Source organism: Macaca thibetana, chromosome 10 (genome assembly GCF_024542745.1).
Source record: "Macaca thibetana thibetana isolate TM-01 chromosome 10, ASM2454274v1, whole genome shotgun sequence".
Lineage (NCBI taxonomy): Eukaryota > Metazoa > Chordata > Mammalia > Primates > Cercopithecidae > Macaca > Macaca thibetana.
Genome location: NC_065587.1, coordinates 46587 through 74063, shown reverse-complemented (window position 1 = coordinate 74063; position 27477 = coordinate 46587). Strand labels below are relative to the sequence as shown.

General features: G+C 57.7%; 2 protein-coding genes across 6 annotated transcripts in view; both read left to right on the top strand.

Moving 5' to 3' along the window:
- The window catches only part of SHANK3 (SH3 and multiple ankyrin repeat domains 3), a 58666-nt gene extending 45615 nt beyond the window's left edge, over nt 1–13051 (top strand). The window contains exons 22-24 of one of the 3 annotated variants that reach the window (XM_050745727.1): nt 157–2410; nt 10565–10646; nt 10791–13051. In XM_050745727.1, the coding sequence (XP_050601684.1) occupies nt 157–2410; nt 10565–10646; nt 10791–11156 (2702 nt within the window). In that variant the 3' untranslated portion in view covers nt 11157–13051. Of the gene's footprint in view, nt 1–156; nt 2411–10564 lie in introns of all 3 variants that reach the window. The other 2 variants (XM_050745728.1, XM_050745726.1) reach the window with 2 other exon arrangements.
- A 5261-nt stretch (nt 13052–18312) lies between these two features.
- Nucleotides 18313–27467, top strand: ACR (acrosin). Of its 3 annotated transcripts, none has more exons than XM_050806883.1 (5): nt 18315–18428; nt 19453–19656; nt 19876–20159; nt 26082–26227; nt 26673–27467. In XM_050806883.1, the coding sequence occupies exons 1-5, from the start codon at nt 18352–18354 to the stop codon at nt 27219–27221; spliced, it is 1260 nt and encodes a 419-aa protein (XP_050662840.1). In that variant the 5' UTR covers nt 18315–18351; the 3' UTR covers nt 27222–27467. The 3 variants fall into 3 exon arrangements, with proteins under 3 accessions (XP_050662842.1, XP_050662840.1, XP_050662841.1); XM_050806884.1 differs by having other exon boundaries at nt 18369–18424; XM_050806885.1 differs by lacking the exon at nt 19453–19656 and having other exon boundaries at nt 18313–18428.
- Nucleotides 27468–27477: the final 10 nt, after the last annotated feature.

Genomic DNA, 27477 nt, shown 5'->3' with positions numbered 1-27477 from the left:
GTGTCCGGGACGGTGGCTGCCCCGGGGTGGAGTCGGGGCAAGGCTGGCCTCTGTGGGAGGGGGTGCCGGGGTCCCCAGGAGCTTCTCGGAAGGCAGCACCCGCCCCCGCGCCCGCCCCCGCGCCCTGGCTGGTCTCACCGGCCCTTCCGTCCGCAGGGGAGGACGAGAAGCTGGCGTCCCTGCTGGAAGGGCGCTTCCCGCGGAGCACCTCGATGCAAGACCCGGTGCGCGAGGGTCGCGGCATACCGCCCCCGCCGCAGACCGCGCCGCCTCCCCCGCCCGCGCCCTACTACTTCGACTCGGGGCCGCCCCCGGCCTTCTCGCCGCCGCCCCCGCCGGGCAGAGCCTATGACACGGTGCGCTCCAGCTTCAAGCCCGGCCTGGAGGCGCGCCTGGGCGCGGGGGCTGCCGGCCTGTACGAGCCGGGTGCGGCCCTCGGCCCGCTGCCCTATCCCGAGCGGCAGAAGCGCGCGCGCTCCATGATCATCCTGCAGGACTCGGCGCCCGAGGTGGGCGACGCCCCTCGGCCCCCGCCCGCGGCCACCCCGCCCGAGAGACCCAAGCGCCGGCCGCGGCCGCCCGGCCCCGACAGCCCCTACGCCAACCTGGGCGCCTTCAGCGCCAGCCTCTTCGCGCCGTCCAAGCCGCAGCGCCGCAAGAGCCCCCTGGTGAAGCAGCTGCAGGTGGAGGACGCGCAGGAGCGCGCGGCCCTGGCCGTGGGCAGCCCCGGTCCCGTCGGCGGCAGCTTCGCCCGCGAGCCCTCCCCGACCCACCGCGGTCCCCGCCCGGGCGGCCTCGACTACGGCGCGGGCGATGGCCCAGGGCTCGCGTTCGGCGGCCCGGGCCCGGCCAAGGACCGGCGGCTGGAGGAGCGGCGCCGCTCCACCGTGTTCCTGTCCGTGGGCGCCATCGAGGGCAGCGCCCCCAGCGCGGACCTGCCATCCCTGCAGCCCTCCCGCTCCATCGACGAGCGCCTCCTGGGGACCGGCCCCACCGCCGGCCGCGACCTGCTGTTGCCCTCCCCGGTGTCTGCTCTGAAGCCATTGGTCAGCGGCCCGAGCCTCGGGCCCTCGGGCTCCACCTTCATCCACCCACTCACCGGCAAACCCCTGGACCCCAGCTCACCCCTGGCCCTTGCCCTGGCTGCCCGAGAGCGGGCTCTGGCCTCCCAGGCGCCCTCCCGGTCCCCGACACCCGTGCACAGCCCCGACGCCGACCGCCCCGGACCCCTGTTTGTGGATGTACAGGCCCGGGACCCAGAGCGAGGGTCCCTGGCTTCCCCGGCCTTCTCCCCACGGAGCCCGGCCTGGATTCCTGTGCCTGCTCGCAGGGAGGCAGAGAAGGCGCCCCGGGAGGAGCGGAAGTCACCCGAGGACAAGAAGTCCATGATCCTCAGCGTCCTGGACACATCCCTGCAGCGGCCAGCTGGCCTCATTGTTGTGCACGCCACCAGCAACGGGCAGGAGCCCAGCAGGCTGGCGGGGGCCGAAGAGGAGCGCCCGGGCACCCCGGAGTTGGCCCCGGCCCCCATGCAGTCAGCAGCTGTGGCAGAGCCCCTGCCCAGCCCCCGGGCCCAGCCCCCTGGCGGCACCCCAGCAGACCCCGGGCCAGGCCAGGGCAGCTCAGAGGAAGAGCCAGAGCTGGTGTTCGCTGTGAACCTGCCACCCGCCCAGCTGTCGTCCAGCGACGAGGAGACCCGGGAGGAGCTGGCTCGAATTGGGTTGGTGCCACCCCCTGAAGAGTTTGCCAACGGGGTCCTGCTGGCCACCCCACTCGCTGGCCCGGGCCCCTCACCCACCACGGTGCCCAGCCCGGCCTCAGGGAAGCCCAGCAGTGAGCCACCCCCTGCCCCTGAGTCTGCAGCTGACTCTGGGGTGGAGGAGGCTGACACACGCAGCTCTAGTGACCCCCACCTGGAGACCACAAGCACCATCTCCACGGTGTCCAGCATGTCCACCTTGAGCTCGGAGAGCGGGGAACTCACCGACACCCACACCTCCTTCGCTGACGGACACACTTTTCTACTCGAGAAGCCACCAGTGCCTCCCAAGCCTAAGCTCAAGTCCCCGCTGGGGAAGGGGCCGGTGACCTTCAGGGACCCGCTGCTGAAGCAGTCCTCGGACAGCGAGCTCATGGCCCAGCAGCACCACGCCGCCTCTGCCGGGCTGGCCTCTGCCGCCGGGCCTGCCCGTCCTCGCTACCTCTTCCAGAGAAGGTCCAAGCTATGGGGGGACCCCGTGGAGAGCCGGGGGCTCCCTGGGCCTGAAGACGACAAACCGACTGTGATCAGTGAGCTCAGCTCCCGCCTGCAGCAGCTCAACAAAGACACGCGCTCCCTGGGGGAGGAGCCGGTCGGTGGCCTGGGCAGCCTGCTGGACCCTGCCAAGAAGTCGCCCATCGCAGCAGCTCGGTGAGCAGGGCGGTGTGGGGAGGGACCCGTGCCTTGTCCGTGGCCCCCTCTGTCCTTCCTCTTGTCTGTTCTCTGGCTCTCCTGTTCCTCCTTGTTCTGTTCCATTCCTTCTGTGGCAACCCCCGATCCACCCCCGCCATCCACCTGAATCCGGTCTTGCCTGGCCTGCCTGAGAGAGGAGGTTCTTCTGGGCGTCTGACACATCAGGGTTGGTGCTCACTGTGTCCCTGTTGGTGCCAGAAATGGGAGCTGGGCTTCCCTCAGAGACTCAGGTTGGGCATGAGTCTCCATGGCCCTCCTGGATGGCCCCGGGGATTCCTGTGGGTTCTCTCTCTGGCTTCTGACACAGGCTGTCTTTACCATTAAGGGTTGTTTTGTGTTTTACTTTGGAGGTGCGCCTCCCTCCTCCCATCCTCTGTGGCCATGTGGCTGCCCAGTGTGGCTGATACCCTCTGCCTTAGAGCTGCCTCCTGCCTTGCTTCCTTTGGCGGCTTGGAGCACACGGACTCCTTTTCTTTTGGGGGATCTGCCACTAACTTTCTGTTTCCCATCCTAGAAACATTTGTCTCTTGGTACCACCTTAGAATCCCTTAAACATGGATTCCCGTGTGTCATTTCTAAAGTGCAGTAAGAAGATAGATGGAAGTCACGCCATCTCCCTGCACTCCATCTGCCCTCTTGCCTTCTCCTCATCACTTCCCTGTCTGTCCTGCCCCTGCCCAGAAGGATCTGAGCAGGGCCTGGCTTGCTGCTGAGGCTGTCACAGCTGCCAGAGCCCTGGGCTGATCCCATAGGTCTTTCCTCGAGGACCCGACTCCCAAGGCTCCTTCTAAAGAGAAGCCTTCAGGCCCATGGGCTGCATGGATGCTGCTGGCAGAGCTGGTCATCCCCCACCCACCCCCTTGTCTGCCTTTTTTAAGCTGCTTTTGCCTTCTGTGCCCCTAGGTCTCCCCTCCCCTCTTTGGGTCTGGGGGTGGGGTATGTGGATGCCACCTCTTGACTCCTCCTTCTTGCCTCCCGGAAGACCAACCTAGTGGGCCCTGTACTGTCAGCCTTGGAGGACAGAGTTCACAGCATAGCAACGTGTTCAGAACTTAAGGACTTTACAGGTCTTACAAAGGCCTGGCCATTCTGGTTCTTTAGTTCAGGATTCAAAAGACAAGTGGGAGCTTGGGAAGCTCATGAGGCCTCTCCTAAGGTCCCGGGATGCTGCCTCCAGCTCCTGTCATCCTGGGGAATTGCTCTGGGGTCCTCTCTCCTTTTAGCCTCTTCTAACTCCCAGCCAGACTAGAAAGCCTTCTTCCCAGCATTGCAGTGTTGCAGGTGCCCGTAGAACGGGTGTTATAATCGGAGTGAGCAGCCCGGTCCTGGGCCTCTGTGCAGGACCAGACCCCTGAGGCTGGGGTCTCCTGACCCACACCTGACCAGCCCCCCGTCTTCCCTGTCTGCTTCTCCCTCCGCTCCTCTCTGCCTCTTGGTCTTGATGAAAATCAAAGCTACTTTAAAAAGTGCATAGCACAGTGCCTGGCCTGGTTCAGGCCTTCAATAAACATTTGTTAAATGGATGAAAGAACAAAGCAAAATGCAAATGCTGTCTTTTGTGATTTGAGATCTAGGGAGGTGGCTTAGGACGAGAACCCACAGAAGGACCGACTCAGCGTCAGACTCATCAGGTGTCGATCCCCCGTGGTTGGGCTCAGGTGGGCCCAGGTCTCGTCACTGGCCCCGTCCTCTCCTGTGAGGCAGCTGCAGGGCAGGTTCAGGGGATTCCTCAGCTGGAACCTCTGGCACTTCCCCTTCTCTGAGCTCATCCTCCCACAGGGCTCTTTAGCGTTCTGTCTTGGTCGGGGCAAGGTTCCCTTATCCCTTGGCCCTGGCTTTCACCAGGACCCTGTTAGTTTTTCTTTCTCAGATGTGGGATGGGAAGGACACACCAGCAGCCCTGACCCTTACGTGATGTCTATTCTTTTACTCAGTAGTTCCTGCAAAATTCTGATCTCTGATTGAGTTCATGTGGGTCCTCTGCTTTTCCCTGACTGATCACTGGGGTCTGGGGACGTAGGGCTGTCATCGGCCGGGCTTGAGTCCTCTGTTCTCCCAGGAGCCAGGGGGATGGGTCCGCCCACCTAGCAGGCAGGTGCTGAGCGTGAGGGAGGGGGCTCTCCAGATGGACGTCCAGTGCTGTCCCTGGAGTAGCCGGATGCTGGACAGCCTGTAACAACCAATGCTCCTGTGACCCGGCCCCCACCGGCGTCAGCAACTCACTTCCTTGCTGGTCATTGGCTTGGAGCCATCAGAGGGCCATGATGTCAGTGCTCAGCGGTCACAGCTTAGTGCTGTAGTCCTAGATCAGCCATTGAAGCTCTGTGAACGTCCATCTCTCCCCTGTGAAGTGTATTTACAGCGAGCCGACTGCACAGGCTGTCGTGAGGCTGCACAAAGCATCACCTGGGAAGCACCCAGCAGGCCCAGGGCTGGGGCCTGTGGACCCTCGCTGGTGTGAGCTGCCCTTGTCTCTGCTGTCACTGACACCCAGGCACTCAGACACCTAGGCTAGGTCTTAGAGTCCTTTGTGGGAAAACAAGCCTATTGGATGCAGCATTGGAGACGGTCCTGCCGTATCAGTTTGTCTTCACACCATTCCATTAGACGGACCCTAACAGGATCTCCATGTTCCAGACAGTGAAACTGACGTACCACAGAGTTTCCTTGCAGACAGACGGTGGTCTGCCTGACCGTGAGCCCTGCTCTCTGGCTGCCGTAATCGAGGGCTGCTGTTGTTAAATCCCTTCCGATGACACACAATGGGCTTTCCCTCCACAGAAGTGGCAGGTGTGTGCATCAGACTCACCCCTCTGTTTACTGGTCATGTGTGTCATAAGCAGCACCCGGTGCCACCTCAGTGGCCCACCCAGGCCTGCTCTTCCTTCTCAGTTTGCCTGTGTTACCATCTGCTCCAGCTCACTCTTCCTTTCACCCTCTTGTGCTCCTTCTTGCCTTCAGACCTGGGCTCAACTGCAGCCATCTGGAGGGGGCCCCACTGCCCGTCCCGGGCCCTTAACTTCTGGTGCTTCCGGCTGCAGGCAGCAGGCCGGAGCCCAGGACACTTGGTGATGTCTGAGTCCAGTCCTGTTTCAGATCTGGTCCTTTGTCTGCCCACCACGGCTGTTGTCAGCTCTTGTCCTGCAGCCCGTAGTGGCCGGAGTCTGGTACTCACTCCTCACTTAGGGATAAAACTGCTGGTGGAACTGTCTGAAGTGTGGGAGGTTCTGACATCCAGGTATGACCGCTTCCTTCCCAGGGCCAGTCCCGGCAGAGGCGCTAGGTCACCCTCAGGGCCATATCCTGAGCCGTGTCTCCAGCCCCTTGTGTTTGTCTGCCAGGCCCATCCTTCTCCTCCCTGACCGACACCACGAGGAAGGGAATGCCTACCCACCTTCTCCACAGATGACTCATTCCTGATGTGCTTTAGCCACAAGCTGTTCTGTGGCCTGAGAGCTTTCTGGGCAAGTTAAGCTGTCCTGTATGTCATGGAACCAAAGCTCGGTAACCTGTGGAAAAATGATCATCATCATCTGGGGCCACCTTTGATTTTCAGGGGAAGCTGGAGAATGTGGCACTCTCATGCTGCCTCTGGAAGGTCCAGGACCTTTGGCCTTTTGAATCCTTGATCCCAGATTTTCCACCGGCTCTGTGCTCCCAGTTCCAAGTCTAGCCCTGCTGGACAGACCATTCACCTGCCCAGAGCCCCTCCTCAGTCTCTGGGCCCCACACCTGACTCTGAGGCTGCACTGGGGCATGGCTCAGACCTGACTGAGCCCCACAACTGGCCACAGGCGCCCCAGCTGTCTGAGGCTCACACTTGTCTCTGAGACCCTGGCTCCACACCTGGCTCTAAACTCCATTTGTCTTCCAGGCCCCATGCTCGGATCTGAATCCCATGTGGGGTCTAAGGTCCATATCGAGGTTCACTTTTGCCTTGGTACTTAGCTTTATGTGGGACTCTCACATCTCGTTTTGTAGGTAAAGTTCATGGCAAAATAGCTTTGGAAACACAAAAAGAGGTTATTTGCTGCAGTACTTCTGGTGCCTTTGACAAGCTCATGTGGAGGAGGGCACTGTGTGCTGTGGTCTCCAGACCTGCTAGAGTCAGTTCCTAGATCTCACAGAAGACCCGTGTTCCTCAAAATGGTCAAGAAACCCTGTCCTAATGGCCTGCTGCAGACCCTGCCTGCTAATGTATTTGTCAGGGATGTGAACAAAGCACTGTGTGCTTGGCGGATCACACTGGTAAGCAGGGCCAAGGCCAGCAGGGCCTGCTCTATTGAAACCCAGACTGAATGTGTCACGTGCCTGCCAGTGGGGACCCTGCAGGCCACATGCAGCTGGGGCAGGTGTGTTCCCAGGATCCCTGAAGCCTGTTCAGGGAGTAGGAAGGAGGTACAGAGGAGGGGTCATAGGACACTGGGGCCCATCAGAGCTGGAGCTGGAAACAGGCGGGGTGTGAGGAGCAAGACGTGTTACTGCAGAGGATGCACCGGAAGCTTGAGAGCCCATGTCTGGTTTTGTGCTCCTCTGAGAATTAGTTCCCTTAATGAGGCCCCTAGTTTGCAAAAGGCCACAGGCCTAGACCTACCCCATGTGAGTGCAGTGGCAGAAGGTGCGAGGCAGTAACCAGGGCCGGAGTGTGGACATTTTCCCGCCTGTTGGTCCCAGTGGGCTGACCGAGTTGGGCACGCCTGGCAGGGACATGTACTATTGTTGCATTTTGTTAGTGCATCTGGTATTTCTGGCTTTGCGCTGGGTACCAGGAGGCAAGGAGAACTGGTAAGAAGTGGAGTGAAGGGCCTGAGACCATGAACGGTCTGGATCCAGAAATGGCTAGGGGGAAAGAGGAGGTCTGGGTTGATATTAGGAGTTGGTCATTGGTTGTAGGGTAAAAAGAGGAGCTGATGGTGGCTCCCAGGCTCTGTGTGTGGCAATGACAGGGTGCCATTCACTGAGTTAGTGGATACCCCAGTAGAGGTGTTGAACTCATCAGAGACTGTCTGGGTCTTACATGTAGCATTCCTGGGCACATCGGCCATAGCAAATGGTGTGAGTGGATAATGTTGCCCAGGAGAAATTGCAAACTAAGAAGAGGGGAGCTCCAAAAATCCATCTAGGAAGGAAGAGGCCTAGGAAAGAATGTCTCGAAGGGAAACAGACGAACAGGTCAGCAGCGGGGTCTTGCTGATGGCCTGGGCAACTGCGGGGCAGAGGTCGGAGTGGGGAGGGTGTGGCAAGGCCAGACCTCCCTCACTGGCTGAGAGTCGCTGGGAAACAGACAGTGCAGGATTCAAATGTAGGTGGAAAGACGTGGGGCCGTGGGGGCCTCAGCGTGGTCTGGACTCATCCTCTCAGGGCGGCCGCTGGAGGTGTCCGTGGGTGATGGTGCCTGGCGAGGTATCATGTGTTAGAAGGGAGGTGGCCCAGAAGCTCTTTGGGAGGCTGGCAGGTGCTGTGGTGTGGCTGTTCGGCGGCCGGAGCCTGGCCAGGCAGGTGGCGAGATGGCTGAGAGTGACAGTGGGTGTGCAGGGAGGCCATGGGAACATGGAAGTCAGACATGGACACTGCTCGGGTTTGTGCCCTGGAGATGGTGTGGGCAGTACCCTGTTCCCCAAGAGAAAGAGAAGCAGACACCCGGGCCATGGGTGACCCCGGGCCCCTCCCTCCTGTGCCCTGGGGCCTTTGAGGGCACAGCCTTCCTTGGGCGTTTCCTCTTGGCCTCCTGACATCTCCAGCATGCTCTGGGAGGCGGGAGCAATGTGACTGGCTGTCCTCACGTCTCTTGCCCTCTGGCTGCCTGGGTGCCTCTGGAGCCAGCCTGCCCTCTGCCCAGGTCTCCAGCTCAGCCCCTGCCAGTACTACCCAGACAGGCACAACTCTGCTCTGCCCAGCTTGGACCTCCTGGAGCCCAGACCCTGCTCTGGGCTCCAGCCGAGCCTCCCGGCTGTGCTGCCCATGCCTGCCCTGTGCCTCTGCCTTCACTTCTGTGGTCCTGCAACTCATCAGTGTGCTTCAGTCACACCTGAGACTCCAGGTACACTTGCCATCACAACTCCATTGAAAGCTAAGCCTTGGGGCAGGGGCAGGGCCAGGGTAGGTGTCCATCCTGTGATGCAGGCCAGGGCCACTGTGTCGGGTCTGGTGGGTAGAGACCAGGTGCATATTCCTGGTCCTGTTCCTCTCTGGGTGTCCCAAGTCAGGTCCCTCAGAGCGATTATCTTGGAGTATCCCCTGGCAAACCCCTCCAGCAGTCACCACCACCTGGGCACACACCCCCAGGGGACCCCCCTGACCTACCACCACCCGGCACCTCCCCTCGGGAATCCCCCGCAACCCTGGCTGCTTCCCCACTTTGCCCCACTGTGCAGATGGATCCATGAAGGCCAGATCCAGTGGGAGCAAAGACAGCTTATTCTGGTGGTTGGTGCCTGTGCTAAGGCCCACCTCAGGAGTTCTTGAAGCCCTTTTCTTTTGGGGGGCACAGTATGGCCTCTTCAGGAAGCTCTGCTCTGGATCTGAGCAGCTGGGAGGAGGCAGTAGGGACAGAGGCTGAGGAGAGGACAGAAATGAGGTCCCGTGGGAGAGACAGAGCTCAGATCTCCAGAGAGGGCTGACCTCCCACAGGTGGGAGACAAAAGACGAAACCTGCTTTAAGGGGGGCCCCATGCCTGTGTGGGGCAGGCACTGGTGATGCTGTGTGGTGAGGACAGCACAGAGGTTGGGGTGGGGGGACTCAGCCTGGGCAGGGGCAGGGAGGGGGTGGGAGGGCCACTGGAGAGAGGCCCGGCCAAAGAGGATGTCAGGGGCTCAGCACCCCCAGGCGCCAGGCACCTGCCGAGCACTGCAGCCACGCTTGTGGTTCACCTGCACTTGGAGACTTGCACAGGCGCCTCTCCTCCACCAGCAGCTCCAACTTTGTCCCTCCCACAGCAGCTGGGCCCTCTGCACCTGAGTGCCTCCCTCCACACCTGGCTGCCCGTTGTGTGGTTGCAGCTGTGGGTCGCGTGGGCCTGGCCGGTTAACTCTCTCTCTCATTGCTCTCTCCTGCCCATCTGCATGTGGCTGCTCTGTCGAGCTGCGCCGTGGTCCCGAGCGCCGGCTGTGTAAGTGAGCATGCTCATCCCATGCCTCTTGCCGTCCACACGCTGTGCCTGTCTGCTGGGTCTCTGCTCTGCGTGGCTGTGAGAGGCTCTGGTGCCACTGACAGCCCCTTGAGGCTTCCCCTGACCCAGTGGGGATAGGGATGGGAATGGGAGGACATGGGAGTGGGTTTTCTGTGGAGCTATCACCTCAGGTAGGCCTCCCACCGCGGCAGAGCCAAGGAGGGGCTAGAGCTCTAGGGTCCTGTCAGGTGAGGCTGGGAAGTGAGCTGCCATCGGTTCTTGCGTGTGTGCGTGCGTGCATGTGTGCGTGTTGCGTGTCTGCGTGTGTGTGCTGCTGCCACTGCGGCATGTCTGTAACGCGTGTGGGCACCGTGGCTGCTGTTGTGTGCTGTCTGTGCAGGAGGCTGCCTTTGTGTTGTGGGTGTGCACGGCCTCACACCTGCCCTGCATGTGCTGCTGCTCCATCCGGGTGCGACCCCTGCCTGGTGTGTCTCCTGTGTCACGGACCTGTTCAACCTCGTGCCGCTGCCAGCCTTTATCACGACTCAGCTGTCCCTGGAACTAGCCCAGGGTCCCCTGGGTCTTCTCATGAGAGCAGAGCTGTGTGGGGGGTGGGCGGTGAAGGGTACTGCCCGTGTCTTACCGTCCAGGGCATCTGTGGATCCCGCCGTGCCCAGAGCCGGTGTCGGAGGCTGGCAGGAGGGAGAAGCCAGCCCTTTGCCATGAGAGGCTGTCTTGTCTTTGGTTGGGCTGCACTTGGAGCCTGGATGGAGTGGAGGGGGCCGCCAGTCATTCCTCATATTCCAGCCAGTCACTGGCTCTGGTCCCAGGGGCCAAACGAAAGGGCCAGGGTAACCATAGGATCCCACCCTTATTTCTTCCTCTGGCCGGGCTACTCCCGCCAGCCCCAGCCCCTTTCCTCCTGGACCCTGCCCGCTCCCTTCCGCCCGTCCCCGCTTGGCTGTGCGCCCCTCACCTGGCGCTGACCCCTCTCCCTCCGCAGGCTCTTCAGCAGCCTCGGTGAGCTGAGCTCCATTTCAGCGCAGCGCAGCCCCGGGGGCCCGGGCGGCGGGGCCTCCTACTCGGTGAGGCCCAGCGGCCGCTACCCCGTGGCGCGACGCGCCCCGAGCCCGGTGAAGCCCGCGTCGCTGGAGCGGGTGGAGGGGCTGGGGGCGGGCGCGGGGGGCGCAGGGCGGCCCTTCGGCCTCACGCCCCCCACCATCCTCAAGTCGTCCAGCCTCTCCATCCCGCACGAGCCCAAGGAGGTGCGCTTCGTGGTGCGCAGCGTGAGCGCGCGCAGCCGCTCCCCCTCGCCGTCGCCGCTGCCCTCGCCCGCGTCCGGCCCTGGCCCCGGCGCCCCCGGCCCACGCCGACCCTTCCAGCAGAAGCCGCTGCAGCTCTGGAGCAAGTTCGACGTGGGCGACTGGCTGGAGAGCATCCACCTGGGCGAGCACCGCGACCGCTTCGAGGACCATGAGATAGAAGGCGCGCACCTGCCCGCGCTTACCAAGGACGACTTCGTGGAGCTGGGCGTCACGCGCGTGGGCCACCGCATGAACATCGAGCGCGCGCTCAGGCAGCTGGACGGCAGCTGACGCCCCACCCCCACTCCCGCCCCGGCCGTGCCCTGCCGGCAGGGCCCCCCACCCCCACCCCGGGCCGCGGGCTCGGCCTGCCCCTACCGACGGCGCCCGGGCCAGGAATGTTGCATGAATCGTCCTGTTTGCTGTTGCTCGGAGACTCGCCCTGTACATTGCTTAGTGCTCTCACCGGCCGCCCAGCCCACCCAGCACACAGTCAGGAAGGGCGTGGACCAGGGAGGCTGGGGCGGGAGGGGCCGGGGGTGGGATGCTCTAGCCTGACCACCGCCTTCACAGCTCCTGGTGGCCATTCTCCCAGAGGGGGAACCTAGTCCAGCATGCGAGGTCAGGACCCGCCTTGGTGACTCGGGGGGAGGGGGGAGACATTGGGATTCTCGATGGGGGCCAAGGAGCCCCCCTGTTTTGCATATTTTAATCCACTCTATATTTGGAACGAGAAAAGGAACAAATATCTCTGTCCGTAATAGTTTCCTCTCCCCTCCCTTCTACTTCCACTGGTCCCACTGCAGCTGCCCAGTCTTCCATCTCCGGCCCCTCACTGCCACTGCCACCCCACAACGGGGCAGGGGACGCTCCAGCTGGTCTGGGGTTGGCCAGGGCCCTAGTGGTCCGCCCTGGGGCCCCAGCTCGGCCCCTCCCCTCGCTGAGCTCCAGTGTGCCCCACCGACCTTTCAGGTGCTGCCCGTGGGGGGAGGGGCGGCAGGCCGCGGGTCCTGCTGTGCACCCGCGGGACCAGCCGGCCTGGGAGACCATCGGCCGGGGGGGTGAGGGCAGGGCCCTGCCGCTCCACCGCAGCCATCTTCCTCACAGGGTCTCTCCCCAAGGAGGGGGCCAGTTTGGTCCCCATGCTCTTGGGCAACTACAGCAGAGAAGCCTCCCTGCCTTGGACCCCAAAGTCTCCTGTCCTGCCCTTTGTGTGTGTGGGTGAAACTGGGTGCGTCTGAGCACGTGGGAGCCACGTGTGTGCCTGATTACTGAGTGGCCCAGGGGCCGCTCTGGACTAGCGTGGGGCTGTGGAGGCGTGCACAGTGTGCATGCATGGGGTGTGCCTGTGAAAGCACCCTGTCTCCTCTTCCAAAGAAAGTCCGAGGCCATCCTTCACCCTGGGTCCTGCTGTTTGCCCAGCCTGTCCTTCCAGAGCCTCACCCAGCCTGAGCGGGGGTCCCTGGTGAATCCCTGCTGCTTGGGGAGGCCCCAAGGGCCCCTTGGAGGCAGCGCCCCCACCTTGGGCTTCTGAGGGGATCCTAGGGGGACCCCTAGAGTCAGGCCACCACTGGCCCTGGGGAGAGTCAAAGGCCCCCGAGGGTGCCCAGCCCCCCACACTGTGACTCCTCACACTCAGCAATGACCTGTGGGGTGGGGGCCCTGGGACGTTTTTAAACCTAGGGTTTGGAGTCTGGACTAAGCTCCATCCACGTCACTCACAAGTTTCTGTTTATATTTCTAGCTTTTTTTAATAAAATAAAAAAAAAGACAGAAAACAGAAGTTTTCACAACCCAGGGGCCTGGCACGCCGGTCTGTGCCTGCCCGCCCCGCCCTGGCCCACCGGCCCCACTCCCTGGGCGCAGAGTCACACCCACTCACCCTTCCGCCAACAGTCCAGGTCACACAGCAGCAGTCACTGTAACAGACTGCCACATACACACTCGGTCTCACACTCACCTGTGGGTTTTGGTTCCGTTCAATTTGGGTTTTTAACTTTACAGGGTCAGTTCCGCTTCACCTCCTTTTGTATGGAGTTTCATCCGGGGGGTTTCACCCCCTGCTCCAGTCCTGAGGCCTCCTGACCCTGACGTTGTGATACACCCCACAGAGATCTATGTTTCTTATATTATTATTGATAATAATTATTATAATATTATTATGTAATAAATTTATAAGAAATGAAGCCATGTCTCACTTGCCTGCTTGAGGGGATATTTGTCTGTCCCTCATACAGGCCACACAAACCTCCTCAGCCTGGACCACATGCACGGGTGACTCCCGGATCCCTATCTTTGACCTCCATGCCTAAGCACCCGGCATCTTCCAGCATCTTCTCCAAGTCTGCTGGAACCCAGCCCATGCCTCCTGCACCGAAGGCTTTTCTCTGTTCACCAACCCACTGAGTAGCACCTCCTAAGGTGGAGGCCGCTTGTCCCCCATGACCTCTGCCAGGTTTTAAGGCTAGGGTTTAAGACTTGCTTCCTCCAGTGTCCAGTTGTTTTTAAATTCTGCTGCTCCTGTCTTGGAACCCCCTCACATCTCTCGCAACTGTCCTACCCCACGGCTGCAGACCAAATTTAGGCCTCACTCCTTCCCTGCTGATTCACTGGTTTTTCTGTTTCCATTTCTGCCCTCTGCTCACAAACACTAGCCTGTCTGTAAATGCAGCTGGTGGATGGACCCCATGAGCCAGTCCGGCCCAGCCAGTGCTGCTGTGATCCTGCCAGCATCCCCTGCTCCCTCTGAATGCACACATGCTGCTCGCCAGTCTCCCCTCACCTCCTGCAGTCCCCGAGCCACTATGACGCTTCAGGGCTCTATGTCACACATGCCCTCCTCCTTCTGCCCGGATCACCTATCGTTCGCCTGCATCGAGCATACATAGCTTGGAGGCTGATCTCTGGATCCTGTCTTCCAGGATGTCTTCTCTGACCCGCCCTCCCTGGAGTCGGAGTTAGAGGTCAGGCTCTGCATCTGCACAGCCCTGGTGCTATCTCAAATTAGAGCAAGTTGGTGCTTTTCACCTTGGGTTGTCTGGCCAGTTGGATGTGAGGTTTACTTTTTGTTCCCACCCCGAGCCAGGCACCAGAGACAAGACATTATCCTTCAGGAGCGCACAGGCAGTCATGTAAGCAGGCGATAATGAGGTAAAAAAGACATGTCCTGGGGTGGCACCTGGTGGGGGTGGCCAGCCAACAGGAGGGACAGAGACCCCTGCTGAGTGGAAGGAGGTGGTGAGCTACGCCTTGAAGGGTAAACAGTAAGGCAAGTGGGCAAAGGCAATCAAGAGGGAGCCGTGAGAAAGTAGAGGGCACAGGACCCAGCTCTGAGAGAGGGCCGGGGCTGCAGAGATGTGACCTCCCTGGAGGGCTGGGTTGCTTACAGGAGGGGCAGTGGTTTCAGAGCCTGTACACACTGGGTTGAGGTGGCACGTGAATATGATAGAATGACAATCGCATACCTTGGCTCTGAGGTTAACCCTAGCCAGGGGTGGGGCCAGTGGCACCGTGGAGAAGTGCCACTAGCCCCAGACTCCGAGTCCCCCTGTGGAGACCCAGGTTTCCATCTGCAGCCTGGGGAGACCCACCCTCCTGATGCCGCACACTCAGGCCTAGAGCGAGTCAGGGGCCCCCTGCTCCCACACTCAGACCCTTGCGTGGCCCCCCTCCTTGACTTCCTGTGCAACCCTTTCCTTATGATGGCCTCAGTTTCTAATCCAAAAGTGAGATGAAGATTAGGAAATGTTGAAAATTTGGAAGTGTGTGGCCTCTGCTCTTCCTGTGGGCTGGCCTCCCCCAGCCACTCCCAAGACCTGTGGACAACTTTGGGGCCAGGCCAGGACATGGAGGCTGCTTTTGTTTTGTTTTAAGACAAGGTCTCACCCTGTCACCCAGGCTGGAATACAGTGGCAAGATCATGGCTCACTGTAGCCTCAACCTCCTGGAATCGAGCGATCCTCTTGCCTCCGCCTCCCAAGTAGCTGGGACCACAGCCGTGGGCGATCACACCTGGCTATTTTTTTTTTTTTTTTTTTTTGTAGAGATGGGGGCCTCACTTTGCGGCCTAGGCTGGTCTAGAATTCCTGGCTTCAATCGATCCACCCTCCTCAGCCTTCCAAAGTGCTGAGATTACAGGCGTGAGCCACCTTGCCCAGCCTGAGGATGGTTTTCTTTTTTTTTTTTTTTTTTTTTTTTTTTGAGACGGAGTCTCGCTCTGCTGCCCAGGCTGGAGTGCAATGGCCGGATCTCAGCTCACTGCAAGCTCTGCCTCCCGGGTTCACGCCATTCTCCTGCCTCAGCCTCCCGAGTAGTTGGGACTACAGGCGCCCGCCACCTCGCCCGGCTAATTTTTTGTATTTTTAGTAGAGACGGGGTTTCACCCTGTTAGCCAGGATGGTCTCGATCTCCTGACCTCGTGATCCGCCCGTCTCGGCCTCCCAAAGTGCTGGGATTACAGAGGATGGTTTTCAAGCTGTCATCATCCATAGCCTCAAAGGGCCTTCGTGCTTCTCCGTGGCGCCATGCAGACCCTCATTTGCTCGCTTAAGCCACCCCTGAGGCACCTGCTTCCCCTGGGTGAAGACCCGAAACCCACCCCTTTTTGGCCCTCAAGGTTTCACTGCCTCAACCGTTCTGACTCCCTCTGGGATCTTCTTACCTTCCTGGCTGGCTGGACACTGAGGACGGATGGATAAGGTTTCTGCTCCTCACAGAGGGCGGTGGGGACAGGAACGGAAGAATAGGTGATTGGGGGCTGGAAAGGATTGGAGAGCAGGGTGAGAAAAACTGGGGTGGGAGTTGGATTGCCCGGGTAAATAAGGAATGGGGACAGAAGTGGGTATGGCTGGCGAAGGCAATGGGTGGTTGGGGTGAGCAGGAGCAGCGAGAATGGCTGGGATGAGCTGGAGGGGTCCCTGGGGGTTGGGGTGGAAGCAGAGAACAGGGAGGAGTTTGAGGGGAAGCCCCCATCCTGCCCCCTGGGCTGGGCACTCTGCCTCAGCCTGAACCATGCCCTCGGATGGGACCCCACCTTCTGGCCCCAGACCTGTCACCCATCTCTCCTTTGCTCTTGGAACAGCATGAAGAAGGTCAAACAAAGTCACTCTGAGTTGAGATGTCTGTTGCTTCCATTAGATTAAATGAGAAAATTAAATGGGCTGGGCCAGGTACTTTTCCTGCAACCATCACTATAGCCAGGGGCAGGCACAATGACTGGCAGCCCCTTCTAGAATCAGAAGTGGGTAAGATTTGCAGAGTCATTGACATTGGGTCTTCAGACTTTGTTATTGATACCTCCTAAATATTTATAAAGAAATGGGTGCTATCCATTAAAAAACCTGAATAATATTTTCTTTAACAGTCAAAACTTTAATTTTTTTTTTTTAGACGGGGTGTCACCCCCATTGCCCAAGCTGGAGTGCAATGGTGCTATCTTGGCTCACTGCAACTTCTGTCTCCCAGGTTCAAATGATTCTCCTGCCTCAGCTTCCTGAGTAGCTGGGACACAGGCGCCACCGCACCTGGCTAATTTTTGTATTTTTTATAGAGACGGGGTTTTGCCATGTTGCCCAGGCTGGTCTGGGACTCAAGTGATCTTCCTGCCTCAGCCTCTGAAAGTGCTGGGATTACAGGCATGAACGTTGTTTGCACTTGGGCCCACTTCTTGAATTCTTCTTGCCATTTCTTGAATTGTATTTCCAAGTCTTTTTCTGGTTATTTATCAGACACAATTTGATGCTCAGTTAAAATAAGTGAGGCCTCCTAACACTCAGTAGTGGAGCTGAAACCTATTCACATACAAGTCATCACATAGGACCTCCTGCCCTTCAGCTGGAGGCAGTGAGGCTACGGGACACAAAGGTAAAAAAAACTCCTGACACTCAGGTGGAGGAAATAAAGTGTCTTGACCAGATAGGGCATATAGGAGACAGGAGGTTTCATGACTCTCAGGTAAGGGAGATGAGACCTCCAGATAACCAGGAAGAGGTGAGAATACCTGCAGACCTCAAGAGGTTGAGACAAGAACTTTGGACACCCAGAATAGAGGAGATCTCATGATACTCTGGCAGAGGAGATGAAAGTTCCATGCCACTTAGACAGGGATATGAAACTATATTCAAGTAGAGGGTAGGACATGCCCTGGCACCCAGATGGGGGCAATGAGATCTCCCAGCACTCCAGTATGCCAGTAAAGACTTCAGAATATTCATAGAGGTAAAACACAACCTCTGGACATTCAGCTAGAAGATGTAAGACCTCTTGATTTTCAGGTAGAGAAAATGCGACGAGGTGACACTTGGGTGGTGTAGATGAGAATTCTTAACCTGTAGGTGGAGGCAATGCGGACCTCTGGCATTGAAGTGGAAAAACAGAGTTGTTGTTGCTTTCAAGGAAGGAGGTGATCACGCCCTGATACTAGGTGATATATATGAGACCTACTGAACATTCATTTGAGGATGTCGTAAGTATGACATTCAGTTAGAGAAAATAGAAAAATCAAGATCATCTGATAATCTGAAAAAACACAGGAAGAGGAGATGAGACGTCCTGACACTCAGGTTGGAGACATGGGACCTTCTGACACCCACTTAGATGACGTGGAACCTACTGACCCTCAGGCTGGTTGAGATCTTACATTCAGGTGGAAGAGGTAAAACTGCCTTCAGGCAGGTAGGAGTGTGACCTCCTGACACTTGCAGGAGATGGAAAAGGTTTTAACATTCAGGCATTTGCAATAAGCTTTTGTCACACTCTGGTAGGTGAGATGCTAGTTCCTGACAATCAGATGGGAAAAATGATGCTTCATGATATTCGGGTAGCTGTGACGAAAACTCTTGACATTCAAGGATAGGAGAAAACAAAACACCTTGCTCCACCTCAGTCACAGAAAGGCAATCTGGAGACACTCAGGATGATAGGAGACCTTATGATATTCAGCAATGGACAAGAAGGTGGGCTTTGCAGTTGTAAATTAGGGAAATTCAAAGTGGCTCTTGGAAAAGTGTGTTGATAGCACGCACTTGGAAGAGGAAAAGAAATTTTCCCCAACAGCAATTAAGGATCAATTAATCTGCTGACCCCGACTCCTCTGATCCACAAACATGTTGCACTGTCTCATCACTGAAGGTCTGAGCCGCTCCTCAGTCTGTGAGTCTGCAGTGGGTCCAGCATACCTGAGAGGCAGACCCCGAACCTGCACAAAGCCAGAGCCTTGGGTGATGTGGGGACCTCGCAAGAGTAACTGGGAATGGAGACCCTGGCCTTGGGACAGAGGGAATGAGGCTGCACAGGAGTCCGCCATCATCCTGGTGCGGGGGGAGCCTATGCAGGAAGGAAGTCTCTTGGGCACAAACCAGTTAAGGCGAAGGGCTCTTACCTGGCTCGACTGCGGGGGGTGGGGTGGGAGGGCACCCCTGCTGATTGGCCAGGCAGCCACGGAGCTTTGTGAGGTCACTAGGCTCTCAGGTCAGGCAGCGCCGGGAGTATGGTTGAGATGCTACCAACTGCCATTCTGCTGGTCTTGGCAGTGTCCGTGGCTGCTAAAGATAACGCCACGTGTGAGTAAGTGTCAGGGCACCTTGGTGGGGGAAGGATCTTCTGAGGAACAGGTCCCACCCTGACTCCCTCTGTCCAGGGCTAGGGAAAAGGAGACTGGGCTTGGGCCTTAGCAGTCCCTGGGTCTCACAGCTCCTGTGACCCACGTCCCTAACCTGGACCCCCCTGCTCCCACAATCAGCAGCCTGGAGCCCCCAGACCCTCAGCTTTCATGGTTTCCTCCAGAGATGGACCCCTCAGCACCTCGGGCTCCTTGTGCCTTTCCCACTCCCCCAGCGACTGACCCCACTGTCTTGAAGACACAAACTCCTGATTTTGGGAGCCCTTATCCCCCCACAGACGGCTGAGACGTCCCAACCCGTGGTTGCGCCCAACAGCCCCAGGATATCATCACTTCACACTACTTGTGCCCCTAACCCCCAGTAGACTCTCTCACTCCAAGGTACCCCAAAACACCAACACCTCCCAAGCTATATGTGGCCTCCCACCTGTGACACAGTTCCCAGAGCCTCCACCTCTAGACCTCCACTGCTCTCAGTGTGCCCCCTACACCTGTGGGCCGCAGTATCTGCCCCTGGCTACTATCCCTCTTCCCATCACTGTCAACCCAGTTCTGCAGCCCCAGGACCTCCTTCGTCACCTGACTCTTCCCTGAGTCTCCGACCCAGGATTGGTTATAAAGACCTCAGGCCATTACACCCCTCTATCCCCAGGTCCCACATCCCCACCTCTACCCTCCTGTTCTGCCCAGGGATGGGCCATCCCTCAGGGCCCATACAGCCTGTCCTGGCTTCCTGCGGCCTCCTCTTTCTCCATCTGTGACTGCACCCACAAGACGGGAGAAGTCGTGGCCCCAGAACCATTTCCTAGAGCCTGCGGGTCCTACATAGCCCAGGCTGCCCCTGCTTTCCCAGAAGCCGGAAGCTCTTCCCGCTTTCCCAACCCCATGTCCCTGCTTCCCCTCAGTTGTGGAGTTACAAGGACAGGCTGTGCTCATGCTAGGTTTGACTGTGTCCCGGTCTCTCCCCAGTGGCCCCTGTGGGTTACGGTTCAGGCAGAACCCACAAGGTGGTGCCCGCATTGTCGGCGGGAAGGCTGCACAGCATGGGGCCTGGCCCTGGATGGTCAGCCTCCAGATCTTCACGTACGGCAGTCACAGGTACCACGCATGTGGAGGCAGCTTGCTGAATTCGCGATGGGTGCTCACGGCTGCTCACTGCTTCGTTGGCAAAAAGTACGTGTAGGGATGCACAGAGGGAGATCTTCAGAACGGCTCTTCTCAGAGAGGGGTGCTCCCCAGGGACGCTGTGCAGAGTCTCCCTGGGGCTCTGGGTCAAGTGGCTGCCAGACTCTGGGGGCTGGTCCAGACCTTTGCTAGGGGAAGGCCCTGAGGGTCACTGTCACCAGGCTTTTGTCCAACCAGTTGTGACCTGGCTTACCTTTGTGCCCACAGTAAAGTGTATGACTGGAGACTGGTTTTCGGAGCAAAGGAAATTACATACGGGAACAATAAACCAGTAAAGGCACCTCTGCAAGAGAGATATGTGGAGAAAATCATCATTCACGAAAAATACAACTCTGCAACAGAGGGAAACGACATTGCCCTCGTGAAGATCACCCCTCCCATTTCGTGTGGGCATTTCGTTGGGCCGGGCTGCCTGCCCCACTTTAAGGCAGGCCTCCCCAGAGGCCCCCAGATCTGCTGGGTGGCTGGCTGGGGATATATAGAAGAGAAAGGTGAGTATGGGAGCACCTCCAAGGGGGGACGCTGCTGGCCATTCTCCTGGTGGTCTTTGAGGTGCGGTGGTCACTTGTTGACACCCAGCCAAGCAGCTTTCATCCTCCTCACGGCGCTATATGTAGATACATCACTGTGGCCTCCATAGTCCCCTGTGCCAGGTCACACGATGGGTGACTTGTCTTGCTTTCTACAGGAGGACTGATGGCAGGTGCAGGCAGAACTGCAGCATTGCTTAGAATGGGCTTGAGGCTGTGTCTGTATTTGGCACCCGGGCCCCATGCTGCTGGACCCTGGAAACAAGGAGCAACCCTGAAACAGCCTTTGGAGAAGAGCTCCAGATAAGGTTATGTGGCTGTATGAGAGCGCCTTCCACTCTCTGGGCCTCAGTTTCCTCATCTGTAAATGGAAGGGCTGGATCAGATGTCTCCAAGTTGAACATTTCCTGACACCTGTGATTCCAGGGCCCAGCTTCCTGCTTCCAGGCTGTCTTTGTCACCATCAGCAGCCGCCTCTGGGGCAGTCATAGCACCAAATGTACCCTCTCCATCCGAGTTACTTGACGTTTGCTCTGTAGACTGGGAAGGGGACAGGTGGTCGGTGTGGCTTTCTGTGGGTCATAGGCATTCCTCTATTTCAGGCTTCCTGGAGTGTCCACCAGGTACCTCTCCATTCAAGATGGGTGTAGCTGCCGCTCTAGACCTCTGTCTGTAACCAATCTGCCTCTCTTTCCCCTGGCTCCCAGAAGATCTCTTGTCCATCCAACACTACCTAACACACTTGACACCAGATGAGTTCTAGGAGAGTAGGGGGAATTTCTTCCATACCAGACCAGGCTCATGGAGGGCCCCAGGTGTGACCTAGAACAAATTGTCATTACTGACTCCGTGGTCAGAGAAGTCCCAGACACCTCTCCCCACGTTCTCAGGCACACTAGAGATACTGTTTATCCCAGAAGCAACAGGTTACCCCATTAAATCGCAGCAGTGGGTGGCAAGGTTTTGCCAGCAGGACAAGACCCAGTGGGACTTGATCTCTGCATGTGACCTATGCTTCCAGTTTTCCATAAGTGGTGAGTCCTTATCCAGTCACAGTAGAGATGTGAAGATGTGACTGAAATTAACTTAGCTCTCCATCTCTTTTTTTCCGTGATAATGGATAATGAGGCTTCTTAATTCAAGGCAATTCAGTCGTTTGAGTTTAAAATGCAGCCTTTTTTGGGTAACAACAAAAAATCAATAATTTGAGGATTCTTTCTTTAACTCTTATTTCCTTCTCTGAGGAGGTGGTCTAAGTTTCTGACAGGTTTGTCACCTCTCCTGTCCCTCAGGGAAGGGAGTCTCATCCCAGCTGTCCTTGTTCTCACTGGCCTCGCTTGACACATGGCCATCCCCTCCGGCCTGGAGGGACAGCCTCTCTTCCAGCTGCCAATACCCATGGCTCTGCCCTGGCCTCTGTGCAGCCCCCTCGCCTGCCATGCTCTGTCCCTGTCTGTCGATGTCCACAGCTCTTGGGGGTCCCTGTGGCCCTGGGAGGCTGAACTCGGGGTCCCTGTGGCCCTGGGAGGCTGAACTCAGGGTCCCCACTGCCAGTCATTGCTGTCCTATTCTATTACTCAGAAGGATTGTAGTCTCCTAGCTACATCTTGGATGCCATGCAAAACCTTTTTTGTTCTGGAATTTCCATAAACCTAATAGGATAGCTCTGTTTCTGTTTTTTTTGTTTGTTTGTTTGTTTTGTTTTTTTTTCATTTTTGCAAACACATTCTCTACCCATAAGCCAAAATCTTAAAGAAACCCCCAGGCTCCAGCTCCTGTGATTCCTTCAGACCTTCCGAGTCTTACCACCTCCACCCCCAGGCTTCATCCGGCTCCTGTGATTCCTTCAGACCTTCCGAGTCTTACCACCTCCACCCCCAGGCTCCATCCAGCTCCTGTGATTCCTTCAGACCTTCGGAGTCTTACCACCTCCACCCCCGGGCTCCAGCTCCTGTGATTCCTTCAGACCTTCCGAGTCTTACCACCTCCACCCCCAGGCTCCATCCAGCTCCTGTGATTCCTTCAGACCTTCGGAGTCTTACCACCTCCACCCCCGGGCTCCAGCTCCTGTGATTCCTTCAGACCTTCCGAGTCTTACCACCTCCACCCCCGGGCTCCATCCAGCTCCTGTGATTCCTTCAGACCTTCGGAGTCTTACCACCTCCACCCCCAGGCTCCATCCAGCTCCTGTGATTCCTTCAGACCTTCCGAGTCTTACCACCTCCACCCCCGGGCTCCAGCTCCTGTGATTCCTTTAGACCTTCCGAGTCTTACCACCTCCACCCCCAGGCTCCATCCAGCTCCTGTGATTCCTTCAGACCTTCGGAGTCTTACCACCTCCACCCCCGGGCTCCAGCTCCTGTGATTCCTTCAGACCTTCCGAGTCTTACCACCTCCACCCCCGGGCTCCATCCAGCTCCTGTGATTCCTTCAGACCTTCGGAGTCTTACCACCTCCACCCCCAGGCTCCATCCAGCTCCTGTGATTCCTTCAGACCTTCCGAGTCTTACCACCTCCACCCCCGGGCTCCAGCTCCTGTGATTCCTTCAGACCTTCCGAGTCTTACCACCTCCACCCCCAGGCTCCATCCAGCTCCTGTGATTCCTTCAGACCTTCCGAGTCTTACCACCTCCACCCCCGGGCTCCATCCAGCTCCTGTGATTCCTTCAGACCTTCGGAGTCTTACCACCCACCCCCAGGCTCCAGCTCCTGTGATTCCTTCAGACCTTCCGAGTCTTACCACCTCCACCCCGGGCTCCATCCAGCTCCTGTGATTCCTTCAGACCTTCGGAGTCTTACCACCTCCACCCCCGGGCTCCATCCAGCTCCTGTGATTCCTTCAGACCTTCTGAGTCTTACCACCTCCACCCCCGGGCTCCATCCAGCTCCTGTGATTCCTTCAGACCTTCCGAGTCTTACCACCTCCACCCCCGGGCTCCATCCAGCTCCTGTGATTCCTTCAGACCTTCCGAGTCTTACCACCTCCACCCCCGGGCTCCATCCAGCTCCTGTGATTCCTTCAGACCTTCGGAGTCTTACCACCTCCACCCCCGGGCTCCAGCTCCTGTGATTCCTTCAGACCTTCCGAGTCTTACCACCTCCACCCCCGGGCTCCAGCTCCTGTGATTCCTTCAGACCTTCCGAGTCTTACCACCTCCACCCCCGGGCTCCAGCTCCTGTGATTCCTTCAGACCTTCCGAGTCTTACCACCTCCACCCCCGGGCTCCATCCAGCTCCTGTGATTCCTTCAGACCTTCGGAGTCTTACCACCTCCACCCCCGGGCTCCAGCTCCTGTGATTCCTTCAGACCTTCCGAGTCTTACCACCTCCACCCCCGGGCTCCAGCTCCTGTGATTCCTTCAGACCTTCGGAGTCTTACCACCTCCACCCCCGGGCTCCAGCTCCTGTGATTCCTTCAGACCTTCCGAGTCTTACCACCTCCACCCCCGGGCTCCATCCAGCTCCTGTGATTCCTTCAGACCTTCCGAGTCTTACCACCTCCTTCAACTCATCTGCTTTGGGGCTGGAAGAGCTATCCCCAGGTATTGCTTCTTTCCCATTGGGTTTTGAGTTCCAGCAGGCTTTTAAGCATTTGTTATTTAAAGCCCAGGTGTCGGCCGGGTGCAGTGGCTCATTCCCGTAATTTACCCAGCACTTTGGGAGGCCGAGGCGGGTGGATCACCTGCGGTCAGGAGTTCGAGACCAGCCTGGCCAACATGTTGAAACCCCATCTCTACTGAAAATACAAAACATTAGCAGGGTGTGGTGGGGGACGCCTGTCGTCCCAGCTACTCGGGAAGCTGAGGCAGGAGAATCACTTGAACCCAGGAGGTGAAGGTTGCGGTGAGCCAAGATTGTGCCACTGCGCTCCAACCTGGGTAACAAGAGTGAAACTTCATCTAAAAACAAACAAACAAACAAACAAACAAACAAACAAACAAACAAAAAACTTGCCAAGGTGTTGGGATTGAGAAAACCCTTTTCTATTTCAGGACACTTGGCTCTTCACAATGAAACCCATGGCTTTCAAGACTATGGGCTCTGCCATAGATTTAAAAAGTCATCTTGGCCAGGCGCGGTGGCTCATGCCTGTAATCCCAGAATTTTAGGAGGCTGAGGCGGGCGGATCACGAGGTCAGGAGATCGAGACCATCCTGGCTAACACGGTGAAACCCTGTCTCTACTAAAAATACAGAAAATTAGCCAGGTGTGGTGGCGGGAGCCTGTAGTCCCAGCTACTTGGGAGGCTGAGGCAGGAGAATGGCGTGAACCCGGGAGGTGGTGTTTGCGGTGACCCGAGATCGCCCCACTGCTCTCCAGCCTGGGCAACAGAGTGAGACTCCATCTCAAAAAAAAAAAAAAAAAAGAAGTCTTGTTAATGGCTAATAAGCCCCAGGATTGTTATCGTTGTTGTTTCAATGTCACCCTTACCCCAAGGGCAGTGCATGTACAAAACTCTCACTGCTGCTTGGATGGTAAGAAAAGGTAGGGGCTGAGGGGATTAAAAAACATAAAGCCCAGGGAACACTCGTTCAGCAGCCGCTTACCAGACACCTGCCCGTGCCTAGCCCTGTGCACGTCACTCTTGTGTTCCCTGTCTCCTGTCTTGGCCTGTGTAGCTATGTTCTGGGTCTGCCCCTACTTCAGTCTGCTCCCATCTGCTCTGCAGGTGACGTCCAGACCCACCCCCTGGGTTGTAGGTGCTGCTGTGGTGGGGGCCAGAGTGGCTGCTGCTGTTGGGGACCCTTCTGTCTGTGAGACCCCTTGAAAAGGAGCAACTCTGACTGTGTGCACCGTAGCATTGGGTCTTTCTAACCCAAAGGTCATGGTAGAGAGTCCAGGGCTTGCTTTTTTTTTTGAGATGGAGTCTCGCTCTGTCGCCCAGGCTGGAGTGCAGTGGTGCCATCTCGGCTCACTGCAAGCTCCACCTCCTGGGTTTATGCCATTCTCCTGCCTCAGCCTCCCGAGTAGCTGGGACTACAGGCGCTCGCCACCATGCCCAGCTAATTTTTTGTATTTTTTTTAGTAGAAACGGGGTTTCACCATGTTAGCCAGGATGGTCTTGATCTCCTGACCTTGTGATCCGCCCACCTCAGCCTCCCAAAGTGCTGGGATTACAGGCGTGAGCCACTGCACCCAGCCGAGTCCAGGGTTTTCAAGGAAGTTCCGCATTAGGGTCGTTTCAACCGCCTCTGCCCCTGCCAGGTCTGCCAGTGTGTGGAGGCGCTGCCCCGAGCTTCCCTTGCAGTCTCCTCGGAACAGATCTGTAGCATATGGGGAGGGGCTTATTGATCCAACTCCAGCAGACGCTGTCCACACCTGAGCCGAGGAGTCCTGATGAGGGACAAGAAGCAGGGAGGGTGGCCTACAGCCAGACTGTGGGAGTGGACAGTGTGTCTCAGACTGGAGTCTGGAGAGGAGCAGTCCTGAGGCCAGGCTGTAGCCCTACCACATCTCTACTGTGACCTGGGTGGGCGGTGCTCCAGCCTTCTGGTCCAAAATGGGAATAACCGGACCATGTGACTCAGTGAGTGCTTAGTGCACACTAGGTGTTATTGGTAATACTGCAGCTAACCTCCATAATCCACCATTAATATGCACACCCACCCTCCACCGCCCATTCTCCATCTACCTGTCCATGGGCCTCCACCCTTCCTTCCTCTCTTCCTTGCTCCTCTGGACTTGATTTGGATAACATTTCCCCACCTCCTCCCACCACCTCTCGTCTGCTCTTTCTGGTGTATAAGGAGAGGTCGGGGCATTGACTGGATGGGTCTGAGGTTTAACTGGAGCGTCACAGAGGATGGGGTTCGGTGGGGCAAGGAGGCAGGGCTTTTTTCCGCATCTCCCATGATCACTGACCACTGAGTGGTCTGACTGTAGCCCCCAGGCCATCATCTATGCTGATGGAGGCACGTGTGGATCTCATCGACCTGGACTTGTGTAACTCGACCCAGTGGTACAATGGGCGCATTCAGCCAACCAATGTGTGCGCGGGGTATCCTTTAGGCAAGATCGACACCTGCCAGGTAACCTTCCTTCTGGCTTCTGGGCCCCTGGGTCCCTCCGGGACTCTCCCGGCCCCTGAGAACATCCTCATTTTGGATCCCCAAGCTCCATTATCTCCACCCCTCTGCCTAGGGCCCTTGTCTAGTGACTGCTTCCCCGGTCCCTTTTCTAGCACCTACAGTCACGGTGGGGATGAGAGGTGGCAGCCACTGGCAGCCCCTGCCATGTGCCCCTATGGACACGTGCGCTTGCTCATCTCACTGCAAGGAAAGCCCTGACAATCCACACCCTCCTCACATCCCAAATGAAGCCCTTGACACCCCCTCAAACTTTGCCACAACCACTTGTGTTTACGGCAGCAGGAAACCATGTGGCTGTGGAAATTGTCCTCCCAGAGCCTCTGACCCCTCTTGGCAGGGAAAGAGTGGTTTAGGCAGATTGTGACCTCTGTGTCCTTCTGGGCAGGGGGACAGCGGCGGGCCTCTCATGTGCAAAGACAGCAAGAAAGGCGCCTACGTGGTCGTGGGAATCACAAGCTGGGGGGTAGGCTGTGCCCGTGCCAAGCGCCCCGGAATCTACACGGCCACCTGGCCCTATCTGAACTGGATTGCCTCCAAGATTGGTTCTAATGCTCTGCATATGATTCAACCGGCCACCCCTCCACCCCCCACCACTAGACCGCCCCCAATTCAACTCCCCTCCTCCCACCCTATCTCTGCTCACCTTCCTTGGTATTTCCAACCGCCCCCTCGACCACTTCCATCCCGACCACCTTCAGCTCGGCCTCGACCCCCACCTCCACCCCCGCCCCCACCCCCGCCTCCACCCTCACCTTTACCCCCGCCCCCGCCCCCACCTCCACCCTCATCTACCACAAAACCTCCCCAAGGACTTTCTTTTGCCAAGCGCCTACAGCAGCTCATAGAGGCCTTGAAGGGGAAGACCTATTCCGACGGAAAGAACTATTATGACATGGAGACCACAGAGCTCCCAGAGCTGACCTCTACCTCCTGATCTGACCCGGTTCTCAACAGACCCAGTGAGCCCTTCAGTGCTGAGAAAAAGGAAAGATGAAATAAATAAATAAACATATATATATATACACACACACACACACACACATCTGTATGGAGACATGCACATACATAAAGACATGCTTTCTGGACTTCTTCCTATCTCCCCTCCCACCTCAGCCCAAATTTCCCCTAAAAAATCGACCCTCTCTCCTTCACCCTACAATAAGGTGGAATTGCTTGTACATTAGTGCCAA

Excerpts from the sequence above, each read along its gene's own strand:
- ACR (XM_050806883.1), top strand. The coding sequence starts at position 18,352 with ATGGTTGAGATGCTACCAACTGCCATTCTGCTGGTCTTGGCAGTGTCC. Across the intron at positions 20,160-26,081 it reads GGGATATATAGAAGAGAAAG|CCCCCAGGCCATCATCTATG; the intron begins GTGAGTATGGGA and ends GTCTGACTGTAG. Across the intron at positions 26,228-26,672 it reads GCAAGATCGACACCTGCCAG|GGGGACAGCGGCGGGCCTCT; the intron begins GTAACCTTCCTT and ends CCTTCTGGGCAG.